This window comes from Athene cunicularia, assembly GCF_003259725.1.
Source record: "Athene cunicularia isolate RWA chromosome 1 unlocalized genomic scaffold, athCun1 chr1_part1, whole genome shotgun sequence".
In the NCBI taxonomy this organism is placed as follows: Eukaryota; Metazoa; Chordata; class Aves; order Strigiformes; family Strigidae; genus Athene; species Athene cunicularia.
Window position 1 is genome coordinate 125,461,037 of NW_020799091.1, and position 17,257 is coordinate 125,478,293.

The 17,257-nt window shown below is 39.9% G+C and overlaps 1 protein-coding gene across 1 annotated transcript in view; it reads right to left on the reverse strand.

Moving 5' to 3' along the window:
- POLQ (DNA polymerase theta) overlaps positions 1–17,257 on the reverse strand; it is a 53,981-nt gene that overhangs the window by 951 nt on the left and 35,773 nt on the right. The window contains exons 20-29 of the mRNA XM_026847125.1: positions 16,773–16,966; positions 14,977–15,114; positions 13,423–13,597; positions 12,801–12,936; positions 9,871–9,989; positions 9,069–9,253; positions 8,608–8,719; positions 6,909–7,033; positions 5,304–5,457; positions 3,406–3,521 (exon numbers count right to left, since the gene is read on the reverse strand). Of these exons, the coding sequence (XP_026702926.1) occupies positions 3,406–3,521; positions 5,304–5,457; positions 6,909–7,033; positions 8,608–8,719; positions 9,069–9,253; positions 9,871–9,989; positions 12,801–12,936; positions 13,423–13,597; positions 14,977–15,114; positions 16,773–16,966 (1,454 nt within the window). The remainder of the gene's footprint in view (positions 1–3,405; positions 3,522–5,303; positions 5,458–6,908; positions 7,034–8,607; positions 8,720–9,068; positions 9,254–9,870; positions 9,990–12,800; positions 12,937–13,422; positions 13,598–14,976; positions 15,115–16,772; positions 16,967–17,257) is intronic.

The following is a 17,257-nucleotide window of genomic DNA, read 5'->3' on the forward strand; positions in this document are numbered from 1 at the left end:
ACTGAAAGCAAGACACAAACCAAATACACCAGAGGCAAAGAACAGTGTTGCTCCTCACTGTGTCAGCACAAGAGGCACTCTGTGAAACACAAACTACAAAACTCTGGCAGAGCAGATCACATTCGATGGAGATACTAGAAATACCACCCAGGTTCCCCCTCACTATTTTGTTGAGGAAACTCCAACGTTTGCTGAAAGTATTTCTAAGAAAACCCTCATTACACAGTTAGGGGCCCAGAAGGTAGTTTTGACTGTGACTTTTTGGATTATAAGAGACCAGATTATTTTTTCCTGACTGTAAATACCTGCCCTGGATAAAAGGACTCTCCTTCCTACCTGAAGACCCACAAGGAGTCCAGGCTGTCCCAGACTGCTTATTTGAATGAATCTTTCAGTCCACACCCATCCCATGAATCTTTCCACAGCAGAATGAAAAGAGGCTTTGAAATTACTCTGATTTCTCATCTCAGTAAGGAGCCACTGTGCAAACATAGGAACTATTCAAACTTTCTGATCTTTCCATGCATTTTCATTAATTCCTACACAGGTATCCACAGCAGAAATTTCTCCACAGTTTTTACTGGGGAATGGAGGAGGAATTTGAGGAGATCAGAGCACAGGAGTTTACAACAGCATTAAAAACTAGGGGGAGATTTGTCTTCCAAAACCTTACACCCTTACATACCACATTTCAAAATGATCTTGATAACCTAGAAAAATGCTTTCAAAGAGGATGTAATTCAGCACAGATGAGCACAGAGTATAAAGAAGCAGGGTAGAGAACTAGGATAGAAATAATCTACTGTTCAAAAATAGGATGAAAAATAACTGCCTAGGCAGGAAAAAAATGGGGTTATCAGAGATTAAAAACTGAACAGGGCTTAAGCAAGACACGCTGTTGTGAGAAAGAAATCAAATGCAGTTCTGGAATACAATAAAATAAAATGTTGCTTATGTGACCCACAGATCAGTTTTCCACTCTATTCAAACCAGTCCAGCCTTGATCGAGTTTGGGGCCCAGTATTTCAAAAGAATCATGAACCATACAGAGGGAGATTCTCTAAGAACTCTCACAGGTCCAGCACACACCACCACTGAGGAACATCATCAGATCAGGGTTACTGCACCGACAGGAAAACCTTCATGAGGCACCTGGGGAAGCTGATGGGATGGGATAGGACATGCGCCAAGGTGCTGACCCAGAGGAGGCTTTGGGCTCTGAATTTCCCATCTTAAAAACAGAAATGCAGTGATATTGGTAACAAGCAAGCAGTTTAAGAATCAAAGGCTAGAAGCTTTTAATCTAGTCTATACCTTCATGTTTCTAACTGACTCCTCAGTGCCAGGGTCAGCTCAACAGGTAGAAGAAGGTCAAGCCTCCTTCTACCACCTTCTGCAATATTACCACAGTCTTGCTGTTGTGATAAACTCTGAAATCTCCCTACCTTCACTTTGACAATCTGCACAGACAAGGAAAGCCCTGATGCCCCGGGCGTTTCACACTTTAGCACAAGAAAAAACAGCTATTACCCCAATGTGGTCTTTTAAGAGAGGCAAGCTAGCTCACTGATAAGACTGCAAATGAAAACAGAATGATCACTAGCATTTTGTCTCTTACAAACCATTTGTCAGGATATTCTGATTGGAACACAAATTCCTAGATATATGGAAAGACATTTTTAGTTTTCTTTTGTGCACTTTAGCAGCTGAAAATAAGCCAGAGTCAGCATCAAGCCTGTGACCAAACTAACTTGTTTGAATAAAAATTGCTGTTGCAGCACAGAAATAGATGATTTACAGTATAATAAAGCTTTGGTGCCAGTAAGATAAAAAAACCCAGCAATACAGAAACCAAGAAATGCTCAGTTCTTTTTCACTAAAAGATATATTGTAGTTCAAAAAGGCTCAGTAATTCAGGCCCTACTTTCAGCTGGGGTTTAAGAGGGAAAGACTTCAAGAGATCCTTTCCAACCCAGATCTTTCCACTATATGATAATTCTAATGGTACATATTAAAGAAGAGCAGGCAATATTATCATTTAAAAAAAAAAAGAAAAAGAAGAGATCCTTTCAGGCCCTAAAAACCACTAATCAGAGGGGTTTTCAGCTAGACAGAAATCCTTGACAAACAAGCCAAATTGGCATACACAAGGAAAGTCAGTTTAGGAAACATGCATCATGTGCATATGCTGGTTTAAGTGACTGCTCAGAAAATCTATGGACAGAAATATATCTGAAGAAAGTTAGAAAATCTGGTAATAATTTCACTTGAAGTTGAGGCTGTTAATGGAAAAATAAAATAATAAGCAAATCCACTCATTTGGCCCCAGTTCTTCTGGGGACACTGTGATAACTTGGACTCGGTATCTAAAGACGTAAAATCCTATACCCAGGGGATTTCAGTTTTATACAGAAAGAAAATTAGGAGATTTTTCATCTCTAAAACAGCCTGCCTGGATTGAAGCAGCAGATGTCTGAACAGACCTGGCAAAACAAACAGAAGCTTCAGCTGAGATTCAAGAGAAAAATATTAAACCTTTTGTTCTTAATGAAATTTAAAAAAAAAAAAATAAAAAAAATGCTCAGGCCAGTCAGTACTGCTGAAAGCTCTCTCAGAGTAGGAGTTACTGCTTGCTAACAGGACACGGCCTTTTGTCATTAAAGATGTGCATGTGCAGAACAGAAGCAGGAGAAAGACATCCCAAGCTATGGAAGCACGTCCTGGGAGCCTTCCTGCGCTTGTGCTCAGGACTTGGGAAAACACTGAGCTGCCAACAAACAGTCAAAGCACTTGCTACTGACAGCTGTCACACAGACACTGCTATGCCCAGGCACAGGAGTGCCTACGCAGTGGAAGAGCGCACACAGGTATGCAGGTGAAAGGTACCCTAAGTCCACACAGCACAGTTCTTATACCTCCCAGCACAGTAATTCTCCTACCAGAAAGACAGGGAATGAGGAAACAAGTGCCAGAAGTACAGAATCCTCCTTTCCCTACACAGAGTACAAACCACAGTTGTAACAATGCATGTTCCGAGTTAGGCACCAGAAGACAGGAGTATAAACAGGGAGGCAAAAATACCTCCCAATGAAAAGCTTTCCCCTACACCTGTCAATAATATTAAGCTACTTCACTTATCGACCTTGCAGGGAAGATGTATGGGCTGCTATTATAAGCAGCAAAGCACACACTGGAAAAATAAAGCCACGGGGATGGCTTGAGTCTGAAAATAAAGGGATGAAGAATACGAACATCATTTTTCACCCAATTCAAATTTGTTTTCACAGACCTTTTAGCACACAGCAAGAGAGGATCCAGGGAAGAGAAGCTGAGCCCCTAGAAGAAAGGCTTGTTTGAAACATCATAATGCAGTAGGTAGCTGAAAAAGTAACTGCACGGCTGTACCTGGATGACATCATCCTCTGCAACTTCATAAAGGAGCTCATCATGAAGTTGGAGAATAAAGAAACCTCCGCTGATAGGATGTAACATCCCTCTGTTGCTCTTCCTCACTAGTCTTCCTACAAATGTGAAGAACACAGAATGTTAGATACCACGACACAAAGACATCTTTCCTGTAATTAAAAAGCCCTCACACATTCCTAATGCTGAGAAAAAGAACATGAGGAACTTTAAAATGAAAAAGCCCATGCCTACAGATAAAACCACATAACATTACTATTCTATCAATATTTGTACAGCTACTGAGGGAAAAATGTTAATGAAAAGCATTTTAGATATAAACATTTCAGCCTTACATTATAAAAGAATGAATCAGAACATAAACAAGAGACAGTTGCATCTCCTGAACCATCTGTTTTAAAAGTAAATTTTAAATAAAATCATGTCAGGTTTAATCAGAAGTCAGTTTACAACATTCTCTCTGGCAATGAATTAGGATTCTGCTTTTCTTCCAAAATCATTTTAATGGCTAGTCTAAAAATGCAGTAAGCCTCCTCTCAAATGCAGTTATCTGAAACTGTAGCTACTACTCCTGATTAAAAAAAAATGAAAGAAAAAAAAAAAGAGCAGTTTTTGAATAAACAAATAAGCAGCTGACAAAACCAGGATCCTGGTAGATCTTTCCTGACAAAAATAAAGCAGAACAAACCATTCCATAGTAAAAGCTTTTTTTAAAAAAAGTAAACAAACACAACCTCACACACACAGACACTAAAGTTATTTATTTCTCAGGTTAGCTAGCAGGAGGACTCCAGTTCACAACTACAGGAAGGGTTTCACAGCATCATGAGTTCCTCACACAAGCCTCACACCGAAGCAGCAATGTTGAAGAAGCCACACGATGTTTCTCTGATGGCACAAGCATTTATAACTTGCTGAAAGAGAATTCTTTCCAGCTCCTGAAACAGCTACTATCAGAGAAGGAAAAACTGTCACAAATGCATCTATTTGCCTTTCGACAATTACCCTGGCCAAAGGTCAGTAGCTTCTGGCTCCTGGAAGGGGTGGGAGGTTCTGCTGAGCACATGCCTTCTACTCATAGCAGACCCCTGAATCTTGTCTCTCTAAAACAAAACTCCCTGACATATTTTTAGAGGTTTGGCAGTTAATTAGTTAGTTTTCCTTCTCAGTCCTACAAAACAGACTCTTCATATTAAGATAGCTTCATGTTTCAGGTTGAAGCATTTGAACTATCAAAGAAATATAGCACTCCATCCCTTAAGTTGTCTTTCTAAAAATACATGACTGGTGAACAAAACACTGTCTACATTACGCTAAAAAAAAGTATTCATAGCACTCCTCTGGGAATGAGTATTCCCCCAGCACAGCTTTGCTATCTGCAGCCAGAAAAAATTTATGCTGCTAATTGCTTCAATATAATACTCTTGTGGAGCCTCTGTACATCAAATTCCAGACAACAAATTCCAGACTTAATTCTAACCAATAATTGTATTTTTGGAACTAGAAGTTGTACCGCTCTATCTTTTCACTGCCTTCGAAGCCAGAGTATCTGCTCAGTTTCTCCTTCCTACTTTTGAACAATTATGTGATGGCATCACAGACTGTATCACATAAGAAATCCCACTGCCAGCCTCTTCAAGATCTGATTTGGGGTTTCCGATCTGATCACATCATTTGTTTGTTTGTGTGTTGAGCAGATATTCTCCCTCCTTCCTTGGTGACTTTTTTTGCTCATTAAACACAGACTTACCACTGTCAGGAAATAAAATGTCCCCCACTACTAGCCCAAATGCCCTAACTTTTTTTTGCAGGCTTTTTTTTTTTTTTAATTAGTAACATTGAAAATTTCACTCTGGTGTGCAAGGAAGAGGTGAGCATACCAGTCTTATCCCTCTGTAAGGAACATTCCAGATGTCCATGAGACTTGGTCACAGAAGAGAAAGCTTCCAGGCGTCTCTGAATGTTCACAGTGGCTGTTTTGACAATGTCTGCAGCAGATCCCTGAACAGTTGTATTCACAGCCTGTCGCTCTGCCTAAACAAAGATAGTTGTTCTCAAAACTCACCCTCAAAAATAAATCAAATCCAGAATGCCACAAGTGCTTCATTAAAAATAATAAATACATGGCCAAATACAGGCACAGTAAAACCTCCAGATAAAGAGTTTGTTATATCTGCCTGAAAGAAAGACATTATAGTCTAGCTTCAGATGCCAAATTTCCCCAGGCGACTGAGAAGAGCAGGATTTCCACAAATTTAAAATTAATATCAAGGGTAATAACCTGCAAGAGTCACAAGCCACAAAAGGAAGAAGCATATACATGTGGTAATAGTTTCATGAGGAACAGAAAAACCTCACAGTTAATCCAAGTACTTCTGTCTATCTTCAGAAGCATCAGGAATGGTCAAGCAAAGGCAAGATGGACTAACAGTCTGGTCTGCTGCACTGAACCCCAACAGCCAGAGCCTAACAGCTGTGCAAAAACACATCAGACAACACTATTACACAATGACATTTTTTTCCACACAAGCAACCTCTTTATTAATCCCCTCCTCAGATTGATTAGAGCTGAAATGTGTGCAAAAAGTTATGAGGAAGCTGAAATTAAAGTGAAAATAATTCATTAACTGGTCTTTAATATGATTTTCAAGAATAAATCAAAGTTGAACAGAAGGTGCATCTACAAAGCTTCATGCTGAAGTATCCTTCAGATTAAATAGTCAAATCATCTCAAAAGTTTTTTGAAGGTCTCCTTGTTTCCCTTTCAACTACTTGGAGTACCCCCACTTCCTCCCTCTGCCACTCTAATCTTTAATTCCACACAACCTGATCCAACTTCCTCCTGAGAAGTATAATGCTTCCTCCCCACAGAAATGCACCAACATGTCCCCAAGGAGTCAATTCACTCTTACTGGAGCAGAGTCTATGACAGAAGTGTCCAAAATGACCTTGAAAAAAAGTAATGCCAGTGCAAAGGCGTTTATTAAGTAAATATTTATCTAACAAGTTAGAGCAATTTTCCTTTGAGGGAAAATAAGAAAAGAAACAAATACCCAAAAATATAGGACTTAAATGCCCTTTCTTGTTCAAGTGCTGAAAGCATATAACATATGAAGATTGCTGAGTGGGAGCAACTCAGCCTGAAGAGTTAAAGCACATCACTCTGTGGAGGCTTTTTAAAATCATGTCCACTGATTTCAATAAATTACTCACTCCAGCTCCAACGTGGGAGTTCTGAAGTGAGGTTAGCACAGCGATGACAGCTCTACACCCAGTCACAGATGACTTATGTCAAGCAGACCTTGACAAAAGCTCTGTTATTCAGAGAACAACTGAGGAAACAATGAACTAAGTGAGAAGTGGAAGGTCGTGACCAAGATGGCTCATAGACCCTGTAAAACTGCAGATATGGATATGCAAAAAAATCTAATACTTTAAAATTAAAGGATGGATTTAAAAAAAAAAAGGTACTGCACTCAACATACATGAGCTTTACTGTAGGGGTTTGGATCTTTAATAGCTGGCAGGTATCTCCGTCTTCCCAGGATGGTCTGCACAAACCCATCTCTTCTGCAGTTCCTCACTGTCTCCCTCAAGAATTTCTGAATCCCTGTGAAAGGCAAGAGAAAGTTTTCCCAAATACAGCTGACGTTTCATGTTGACTTCTCACTGGGGTCACTGAAAGCAGTCTGGGATACCTAAGCAACACAAAGGTCATTCCTTATATTTCCTAGAACCTGTCAGTGGACAAGGGCACACAATCTCTCATTCAGCTTATTCACAGCTCTGCTGGGAAACCTATTAAGACTTTTGAGGTGGAAGAGAGTGTATAGTATCAGGATATCTGGCTGTGCACAAGGAGGTAGGAAGTCCATTCTGCACAGCGGCCAGGCAAGGAGGATCAGACATGTATTATTGATAATGGAGAGGTCAGGACCTGGACCAGCACTGGAAAGACAAGTAGTAAGGAACGGAGTAAGTTGCAAGCAGAAGTCAGAGCCCTTGATGCCTCAGGCTGCCTGACTTCAGACTGTGTCACTTCAAATTCTAGGATGAAAGAAACTCACCTACCTACACTTTGCCAGGGAAGGAGCGAATCCACTGAGAGTGTTAAAAAGAAACTTAGGTCAAAGAAAGGTGAGACAGGGAAGAGTGCCTTTCACTGCAAGTTCAGGTAACTGCACTAAAGTGGAAAAAGTTAACTTCAGACAATTTCTCTCCAAGATTTACAAAATATAAAATGTAAAAGGAGCTATTCAAAATTAAGACTGACAACGTTGGTTAATTCATTAGGTAATTCAGCATGTCAACCAGGCAATACATAAGTGAAAATTCATAAGAAGTTACAATACAAGGTACACTGCAGAGTTTGTATGTATGCACATGTATCGAGAGGGAGGAAGCAGGAAGTAGTTTCTAATAGTCATGAAGGAGAGACTATCTAGAAATTACTGGAGTCTAAACAAACTCTTAATAGGACACCATTTCTCAACATCTGTCACCTAAAGAAACAAACCCTGAATCTTCAGAATGTAACTTTTGAGCTCATTTCCAAGTCCTCTGATTAGAGCTAGCTGCCTCTCATCCCATTTGCCCTCCATTCATTTCCTGATTGCAGCTCTACTCTCTCTGTAGCTTTCCTAAAAATTAACAAGCTTCTTAAAAATGCAACAATGTCTTTTTAAAAACCATGGGAGAGCTGCTCTGAGCAGCTGGAAAAAAATCTAAGGGTTATATGCAAAACAGTTTAAAGCAGTGAAAGCAGAAGACAAGAGCAGAAGAGAGAAATGGTTATACTTAAAAAATTGTAAGAAGTATGGTCTAAAGTTGTATTGCATACCCCTTGAAGCTGTGTGTTTTAGTAAGAAAAAGAGTGTTTCTTATTCAGAAAGTTAAGAGCTTTAAAATGAATCCCCAGGGTTTATAAATTAATTAAAACCCCAACAAAATAATTTAAGCAATGAGCAAACAACAAGGTCCTAAAGATGAATAAAAACAGACAGTACAGTAAAACATTATGGAGTATCTAACTGCTGTGTTCTTGTACTGGACTTTTTTAAAATTAAAAACTTTTTCAAGAGGCAGAGGAGTAGTAGAGTGCTGAGACCAGGATTTGAAGAGACATGGAGAGAAGGGATGAAAAACAACCACCACCACCCAGCTCCCAAACAGCCATATCCAAACCTGTGTATCTTGATTTGAAGGATTCAATGTAATTGGCAGCTTCGTGTTCATCAATCCCCATCTGCTCGCCTAAAGATTTTGCTCCTATTCCATAGATGATTCCATAGCAAATCTGCCAGAGGACAGTGTGAAGAACCGCAACCATATGGTGAACCATGCAGAGAAAGCAGAGCCAAAACAAAATGTGAATCACTGGACGATAAGTACATGGGAAACAAGGGCGAGAATTGAAGAAGAGGCTACCTCTGAGTCCAAGCCATTCATGCTGCTCTTCTCCATCCTCATCCCCCGAAACCCAGACAAGCTCCAGTTGAAACATAAAGAGAGTGGCAGGACATGCAAAGCAACTATTGAACAATCACGGCCAAACCCAAAACAGAAAACCATACTACCGTGACTCCCTTGAACACTAAACCTTCCTGTCCAGAAAGCTCCTGCTGAATTCTTTTCTTAAAGATTACCTGTTTAGCTTGTTGCCTGGTCCTATCTCCAACAGCTTCAGGATCAATCATTTTCCATTCTGCTGCAATGCTCTTAAAGACATCAGTACCCTTGTTCAAGGATTGTATGAGTCGACAGTCGCAAGACAAATGAGCGAGGATCCTCAGTTCCAGCTGAGAGTAATCAGCAGCCAAGATTAAGCCACCTGAAGTCAAAAAGTTAGCAGAAGTCATTATTTCATAGATTACTCCAATGACATTCCAACAAGAGGGACTGAAGCTGTCCTTGCACATTCTGCTCTGAAATTTTTCCACAGCCACTTCTAACAGACAAACTCTTGCCTGTTCCCCTGATGCCCAGGCCTGCCTGCTTTGCATCAAGCCTCTAAATCTAGAATCCACCAAAACCACAGACTGTCCAGGTGTCTTGCAAAAGCCTAGCACCTATTAGGAACGATCAGCACGAGATCAGACCAGCAGACTTGTACTTAGCCAGGGCAGGCAATGTGATAACTGACATTTGGATAGAAAGAACACTCCATAGAGTGCAATTACTATATTAAGAGTTGCCTAAGCTACCTCTTCAAAACGCAGGTATTCTTAAAGACAAAATGAAGGTGAGAACATTTGAATACTTTTCCCAACAGAAACGCTCTCCTTTACAGCCTTGTGAATAATTTTGAGGGCATGCTAACTACTGCAGTATTTTCCAAGTAGGCTGCTCAGTCAGATACATACTGTCACCAGTTCTTAACTCTTCATTAGACCTAGGATTTTTGCTAACTATATTCTTAACAACTACAGAGCAAGATCTGGGCATTACCTCGGAAGGGAACAAAAGCATGCCTCATGCTAACAGAAAATGGTATTCCTCTTTCTTCCAATCGGTCTTCAGCCTGAACCTTTAGGCCATTAAGCAAAATACTGGAGGGGTTTCTACATCTGCAGAGACAAAGAATGACTGTTCTTCACCAGTTTCTAAAACACTTAAAGATGCATAACCTTTTTTGCCACAAAGAATCAGTGAAAACAAGTGAGACAGTAGACTATTCCACTCTTCTGGACAATCCATACCTAAATTTGACCATGAGGGAGTTGGACAGAGGCCACATGTACACCTGAGGCAATTAACTGACTCTGAACAGATTTAGTGATAAATCTTTCTCATACATGCAGGGTTTGGTTCATAAATTGGGTAATTCTACTCCAAAACAGGTAAGATGAAAGACCCTAGATCTGATGGGTGCATTCCAGAGATAGCAGTCCTAAAAATTCAAGACCTCACCTTGAATGCCAAGTCTTCTCTCAACATCATTCTCACATGCAGAATGCCTACGCTAGCCCATACCTAGTAGACACAGAAATTTTCACCCACAACATAAGCCTCATGGCTGCATGCACATACACAAATAAGCCTGTAAAAGCAGAACAAAACTTGCAGAAGATGTGCTCATAAAACACTGCACGTTTCCTCTCTAAAGACAGAGCAAAAAATTGCCCCAAAGCAACTTGATTTTCTTTTCCAGAAGGCTAGAAGTTTACAGTGGTGCTCAGGTGCTCTGCAACTTCTCTGGGCTGACTTAGCTCTCCTGTCCCACTGTCCTGGATTCAGCTGGGATAGGGTTAAGTTTCCCCAGCAGAGAGGGGGAAGGGATCTCCAGGCAGGTTATTCATACCATGCTGAAGTCAGGTCTGGGCGTGGGAGCGCAGGAACTTTTTCCTTTGTGGCTTTGGTGGCGGGGAGAATCGCGAGCGAGCTGTCTGTAACCATTGTGGTATTTCTCTGTATATCGTTTGTCTTGTTTACTGTTATCGCTGTTTATTGTTGTTATCATTGCTACTGTTGTTGTTCAGATTGCTTATTACACTGTTGTATTAAATTTCTTCTTATTTTAACCCGGGGTTTGTGCCTCACTTCCAGCCTGACCAGCTGAGGGTGGGGGAGGGACAACGGCAACGTGGTCTCCAGTCCCGGCAGAGCTTAAAACCATCACACCCACCAAGTCACTTGTAACTGCAGATGGAACTATATCCATCAGTGCACCCACTGAACAGCACACAGCTGGGACACCATTCACACCACCTACTCCCATCAGCACCAGTCTACCAGTCAGCCCCCTAGTTTCTTCACTGGAAGTCAAAAGGCCTTTATAAAGTTCTCAATGTTCGGTTCAGGGATCTGAGCGATTTCTTTATCAGTATCAAAAGGTACCTCTGAGATCAAGTTTCAGCAAAGCACAGAAAAGACATCATGCTCTTTTCCCTTGTGCACTCCCTTTTCTTCTTATACCTTGTCATTTCAGGGATGGTAGGGATTAAGGAGATGAAAGATAGCACAAAAACGTCAGAACTAAATTTTCAAAAGTAATAAAGGTGAGGGACAACATATGGGAACTGTAGAGAATGACACTCTCCAGCATAGGTTCCCAGTTTAGTAGAATGAGTAAGGGGTTTATACCATGATCTAATTTAGCTACACTCCCTTGGCCAGAAGCTTCTTACAAGAGGAAGGAGTAGCAAAAGTAATTAGTAAGATAAAAGACAGTTTGGACCAAAGTTTGGAAGGCCTATCAGACTTAGGCTGCATGACAGCTTCTCTTGTGCCAGCAGTTATTTCTGTGCCTTTAGGATTGCCCATTTTCCTAACACAGCAGCTGCTTTACTAAGGAATGCAGTCCCAAAAGTCAGCCTGAGAAGCAGACCTCTCTCAAAGTTCATCAAGCATCCCACTTTGATGGACTGCTTCTCTACAGGGAAGACTAAGAACCCAGCCCACTCTCCAACTGTCCTGCAAAGCTGCTGCAAGCCTTAGCACTGCCAGAGTTATTTCTCAGAACAACATTTCCACCTCCATGGCTATGCCTGGCTCTTCTGAAGAGAGACAGACAAGATCCTGGTACTCCTGGGCTCTCTTCCCGTGACCTACTCAAGGCACAAGGACATTAGACACATGGTGGTAGGAAGAGACAGACAGAAGAGCCAAAAACTTCTCAAATGTCTCACATCTTGCTATGGGAAAATATATTATAAAAGCCACTTAGGTGACACATGTGGGACAAGAACCTGAATGGAAAGAGAAACTGAAAGGACAGAAAACCACCAGCAAGTATGGAGCCCCTAAACTCACAAACTAGCTGCTAAAAGATTCACCTTGATATTTCACTAGACTTCCATGCAACTGTTTAGGCACTGGCATGTAATGCTGTCAAAATAGGGCATTTGGTTAACAGAAGCAGATTTAGAAATCTTTTTCTGCTATCTGGTAGCTTTTGCAGGATCATTATCACACATGAAATTATTAACAAAGAATGAAAAATACGTTGACCATGTTCCCTTACACAGGGAGCTGCACAGCATAAAACAAATGAACTTCTGCTTCTTCCATAACTCCTATCCTCTTTCAGAGTAGCTCTTGGAAAGTCAAACCAGATCCTAACTTCAAGTTTAGTTACTTTTCACACTCAGACATTCAATCCAACAGTTGAGAGCATAATGCTTAATCTCACTGTAGTGTCTTAAAAAGAATTTCAAAAGCAAGCAGCTACATGGAGCCACATGATGTTAGTATTATTAGGTCTTTCATGTGTCACTGAGTTTTAGGTATTTAGTCCCCTGAAACTGTAAGAGAAACACTAAGTAACAAGTCATACTGACATCACAGCAATCACAGGTGAAGTCAGAAAAGAGAAATTTGGCAGCTTGACCATATTCAGATCAGAAGAGTAGGCAAAAGCTTTGCCAAGATCCTCCTACCTGCCCCCAGAAACAGCATGAGAATTAACATTTCCATAGGCTTGGAAGGGTGGGCTTTCTTCAACCACAGTTGGCATTTCAATCTCAAAATCTCTTGGCACATTTTGGATATTCGGCTCTGAGAAGGTTATTCGACCTGATAAGGAAGACAAGGCAGAACTAAGTAAGGGTCCAAGAGGAGTCTCTCTAACTTAGCACAGCTGAACACACATCTGCATCACCAGAAAGTAAGGGGCAGGAGGGGAGGGACATGACACAACCACTGAGAAAACTGAAGAAAAAATAGTTTAGGTTTAACGGGTTTGAGATGGTTCCCCTTCAGCACTGCTGTATCACTAATAAGAAACTCCCAAATCCAGAATCTGTTCTACAGTCAGAGATTTACATGCTAAGATGTGTAAGAAATTAATAATACTCCTCAGTGAACACAAAAGCTATTTTAAACACATCTAGACTTTTAGGCCAGATGTATGTGAAATAAGTATTTCAGTATTTTCATTTGGTTGAATTAGAGCACAGGCTTGATTTCCTATCTTTTCCCATAGAAAAGCTGCCCACATACAAAAAGAACAAAAAAACCCCCAAACAGTAAGTAGTGAGGATTTTGTATGTATTTCTTTACCTGTAGCTGTGTGAGTCTGTGACACTGGATATATCCTTTCCATTCCCAGTGCAGAATTGAATCGCTTTTCCCTCTGTAGTGGAAACACCACTTTAGTAATGGCATTATTGATCCTCCTCCATTCCAGTATCAGCCCGGGCAATGGGTGAAGTTTCTTTAATTTCTCCAAAACATCCTTGTGGGGAGAAAAGGGCACAGGTATAATCAACTGCCTTTAAAGCTTTATTTATACAGTTTTTGCAGTTTGCAGAGAAAAGTGACCCCTTCACTCACAGTGAGCTTCCAGTGTCACTGCCGTGAAATTAAATGGATATCCCTCCACTACATCATCTACACCTGGGCAATCAAAGCACCGTGGGCTTTGATCAAAGCGGCAGTTTTATTACACACAAGACAGTAATCACCTCTATTTGGACTTCTGCAGCCTTATCATGACTCTTAGTCTGCACCAACCAATAAATCACCTGAAATGATCAAATAAAGCATCACTTGCCATAGGTCCCCTACACTGTCTCCTCTTGCCCAGCATTAATGCTCCTCCATCTTCTTGGATATTTTTGTCCCTGCTCTCTATCTGTATACTAGGAATTCATAAAATTAAGCCCTTAAACTCCTTGAAAGACAAAGCTGATCACTAGTAATCAAATCCTTTCAGTTAAATCAGAAATATGAAGGGAATAACAAGAATTTCAAAAGACAGTAGCATGTAAACATTTCTCAAAATAACTTTTTTTTTGTATGCAGCAGGCAGCTGCAGCCTCAACCCTCCACATTACAAAGGAGGAAATCCTCACTTTGCTTCTTGCTCCCTGCTCTGCCACCACCACCACATTCATTGCTACTTGAGTTTCAGAAATCAATACTTGTCTTCTAAGCGCTGACTATGCTTAACAAGAGGAAACTAAGAAAACAACACAGATTAATGAGTCCTGAAAAGAGGGAACATCTATATCTGCTAATACCACTTGTCTGGCAAGTGCACCCATTAACCTGCAGCAGTTGGTATTAATGCAGCTCCACAATATTTATCAACTTGTAAGCATGTCAATAGCCTTCGCATACATACAAGCTTTTGATATACTAAATTTGATAAGCCATCAGATCATCCATTCTGAAGACAAATCCTCTGAAGCACAAAATACAGATATGGTAGTACCAGACAGGGAGAATACTGTATTTAATCACCATGGTAGTCAAGTATCTTTCAAGCTGACATTGAAGAATTCTTCTACTATTGGCTTTACAAAATTATTGTGCTATTTTGGTCTTACAGGTGGTTTGGGAAATCAAGTTTTGCCTGATTTATTCTTATTGAAGCCTGCTGGTTAGAGTACACTCATGCTTTAGGAAAGTAGGAGGAGTTAATAACTCTGCTAACAGAGAAGGCAGAATCCAGTTTGAATTTCCAGTGGTAACTGGAGGAGCAAAAGGCATTTAAAATTTACTTTCATTTAAGTCAGCATACCTAACTCCAATATTCAAGCAGCAAATGTGTAAAGTAAGAGGGAGTTATTTTTACAGTCACTTTCAGACTAGAACCAGACTTTACTGTACCTTGGTTGTACTGAACTGCTTGCTTAACCTAACCCTGTTTCCTTTAGCAGTTGCTCTTCTGGTATAACCCAGAGTTTTCTTGTTCCCTTGAACCTTCACATCTCCATTTTGTGGTAACTTCAGCTCCAGGAACAAAACCTAAAAAAGGCCAGCACTTTAAATCAGTTTCTGCATGCTACTCCCAGGAGAAAGCAAAAAGCAACTGAGAATTTAAACAGCTTGTTCCAACCAAAGGATAGTATGAATGCTTTGGGTAATTAAAAAGCTGATTAAAGATCTCTGCTATCAAAGTCACTTCTCCTCACTTTAATTAACTACAAAATGCAATCTAAAATCTCATTTTCTGAATACTAGAAGTTTGAGTTCAGAGGTATGTCTTTAGAAAAGGTAATTAACTCCATCCAATAAGCCAGGTTACTGCTGACAGTCAACTAATAAAATGTGATGTTAAAATGACTAAAACTGGGAAGAACATTGATGAAAAAAAGAAGTGTTAGTAGGGAGCAGGCTTCAGAGTAACATGAATGGCATAGAGAAGGTGGTCACAAGTATCTTTTATAGAATAGTTGGAAATTAGTTTTTCTAACAAATTGCCAAAAACTGGAAAATCAAGTATATGCTGACAGACAGAACACTATTCTGCATTTTTCATGTTGCTATGTAGCAATATACCTTATTTAGCAGCTATTGTGTTTCATTTCACAGCTGGCAGAAGGGAATAAAAGCTTTTCTCTTGCATGTTTATGTAGTACAAAAGTTTTACTGAAACAGAATTAGAACAGTAAAGCTCTACTGACCAATACAAGATAATTTACATGATTCCTAACATTTCCACATGAGAAACAAGCTCCTGTAGTTGAGAACAGCATTTCAGAAAAAAAACTGCCTTCCCCTTTTCCATGAAGCAGAGTGAAATTGGAGCCAAGCATTATTTCAAGAGTTCTCAGTCAGACTACTGTTACTGAGGAAACCTCCTGCATTTGCAAGAAAGGAGGAACATTTCTGTGGAACAACTTCTAGTGATAGCTGCTTGTAAATTTTGACTACTTCCATAGAAAGTATAGCCCCTCAGCAAGAAATTAATATACAGAAAAGAAGAAAATGGGAAAAAAAAGCATGCACAGCATATTCCTATGATTCCATGTAGCATGAATTAAAAAATATATAGTAAAGTTCTACAGGAATAAAAGTATTGCTAATTTACACAGAAATCTGTTTCTTAGGCTTTAAAAAAAAATCAGTTCTATACAGGTTCATAAAAGACAGTAGTTGATTCAAAAGTTTTTAAAGCAGTCTTTCTTCCTCTTTCATCCTTGTATAGGGACAAGGGTAACAATGCAACTTATTCAGTACAACTATTCTTAGACTCAGACTATATGGTATCACATCACATCTCGTATGCAGAATATTGGTAATGCAAAAAAGCTTCTCTAGTCTTGCACCATTCACCCAAAATATTTCAAAAGCCATTTAATTGGCAGATTATGTCATGCACCATGAGAAGCCAGGGTCCTATACAAACAACATTTCCATTTCTACCTTCTTTATTTCTGCTAAAGTTCACAGAAATCAGAATGATCAGTAACAAGCAGGAGATGCACAGGCACCTTGCAGGCAGCAAGCTCATAATGAGTGTAAAGACAAATCACCTCTGATCAGACGTTAGCTTGCGTTTTGTCTTTTCTTCACACACAGTCTGCCCAAGAAGTGGGGTTTTTTTCCTTAAGTCTAAGCAAAAGCTTCTTCAATGTAACTTCTGAGAAAGTTCTCCCCCTCCCACCCTAACCTTCACATACCTCTGCAGTATCATCAGGGCTGGTCAAGGAGAAGCTGTGGCCTGCCAGCTGATACGCCTTGCTCTCAATCTCGCTCAGTTTAGCTTGCATGACCTGCTTCTGGGTTTCATACGCTGTTGTGCTAAAACCAATGCCATTCAGCTCGAGCAGAGCCAAGCAATAATGGGTGGGCATCTCCACTTTAGAAAATATATCTGTAGTAAGTACAAACACCAAGGAAAACTTTTATAACATCAAACAGATCAAATGCAGATCAACCAATTCATAAAAAAACAACTGAGGAATCCATAGTTTTTAAAATCCTGAATGTCCTGACACACTGAAATCTTTTAATATAGATTGAAATACTTTTGTTTCTGGAACATTTCATAGTAAGAAATATTTCATCATAAGAGGTATTCCAGAATATTTTATCACAGAAGTATTTAAGAGAATAACAACTTCTGTCAAATTTTTTTCAAAGATCTTTCTGTATAACATTTTAT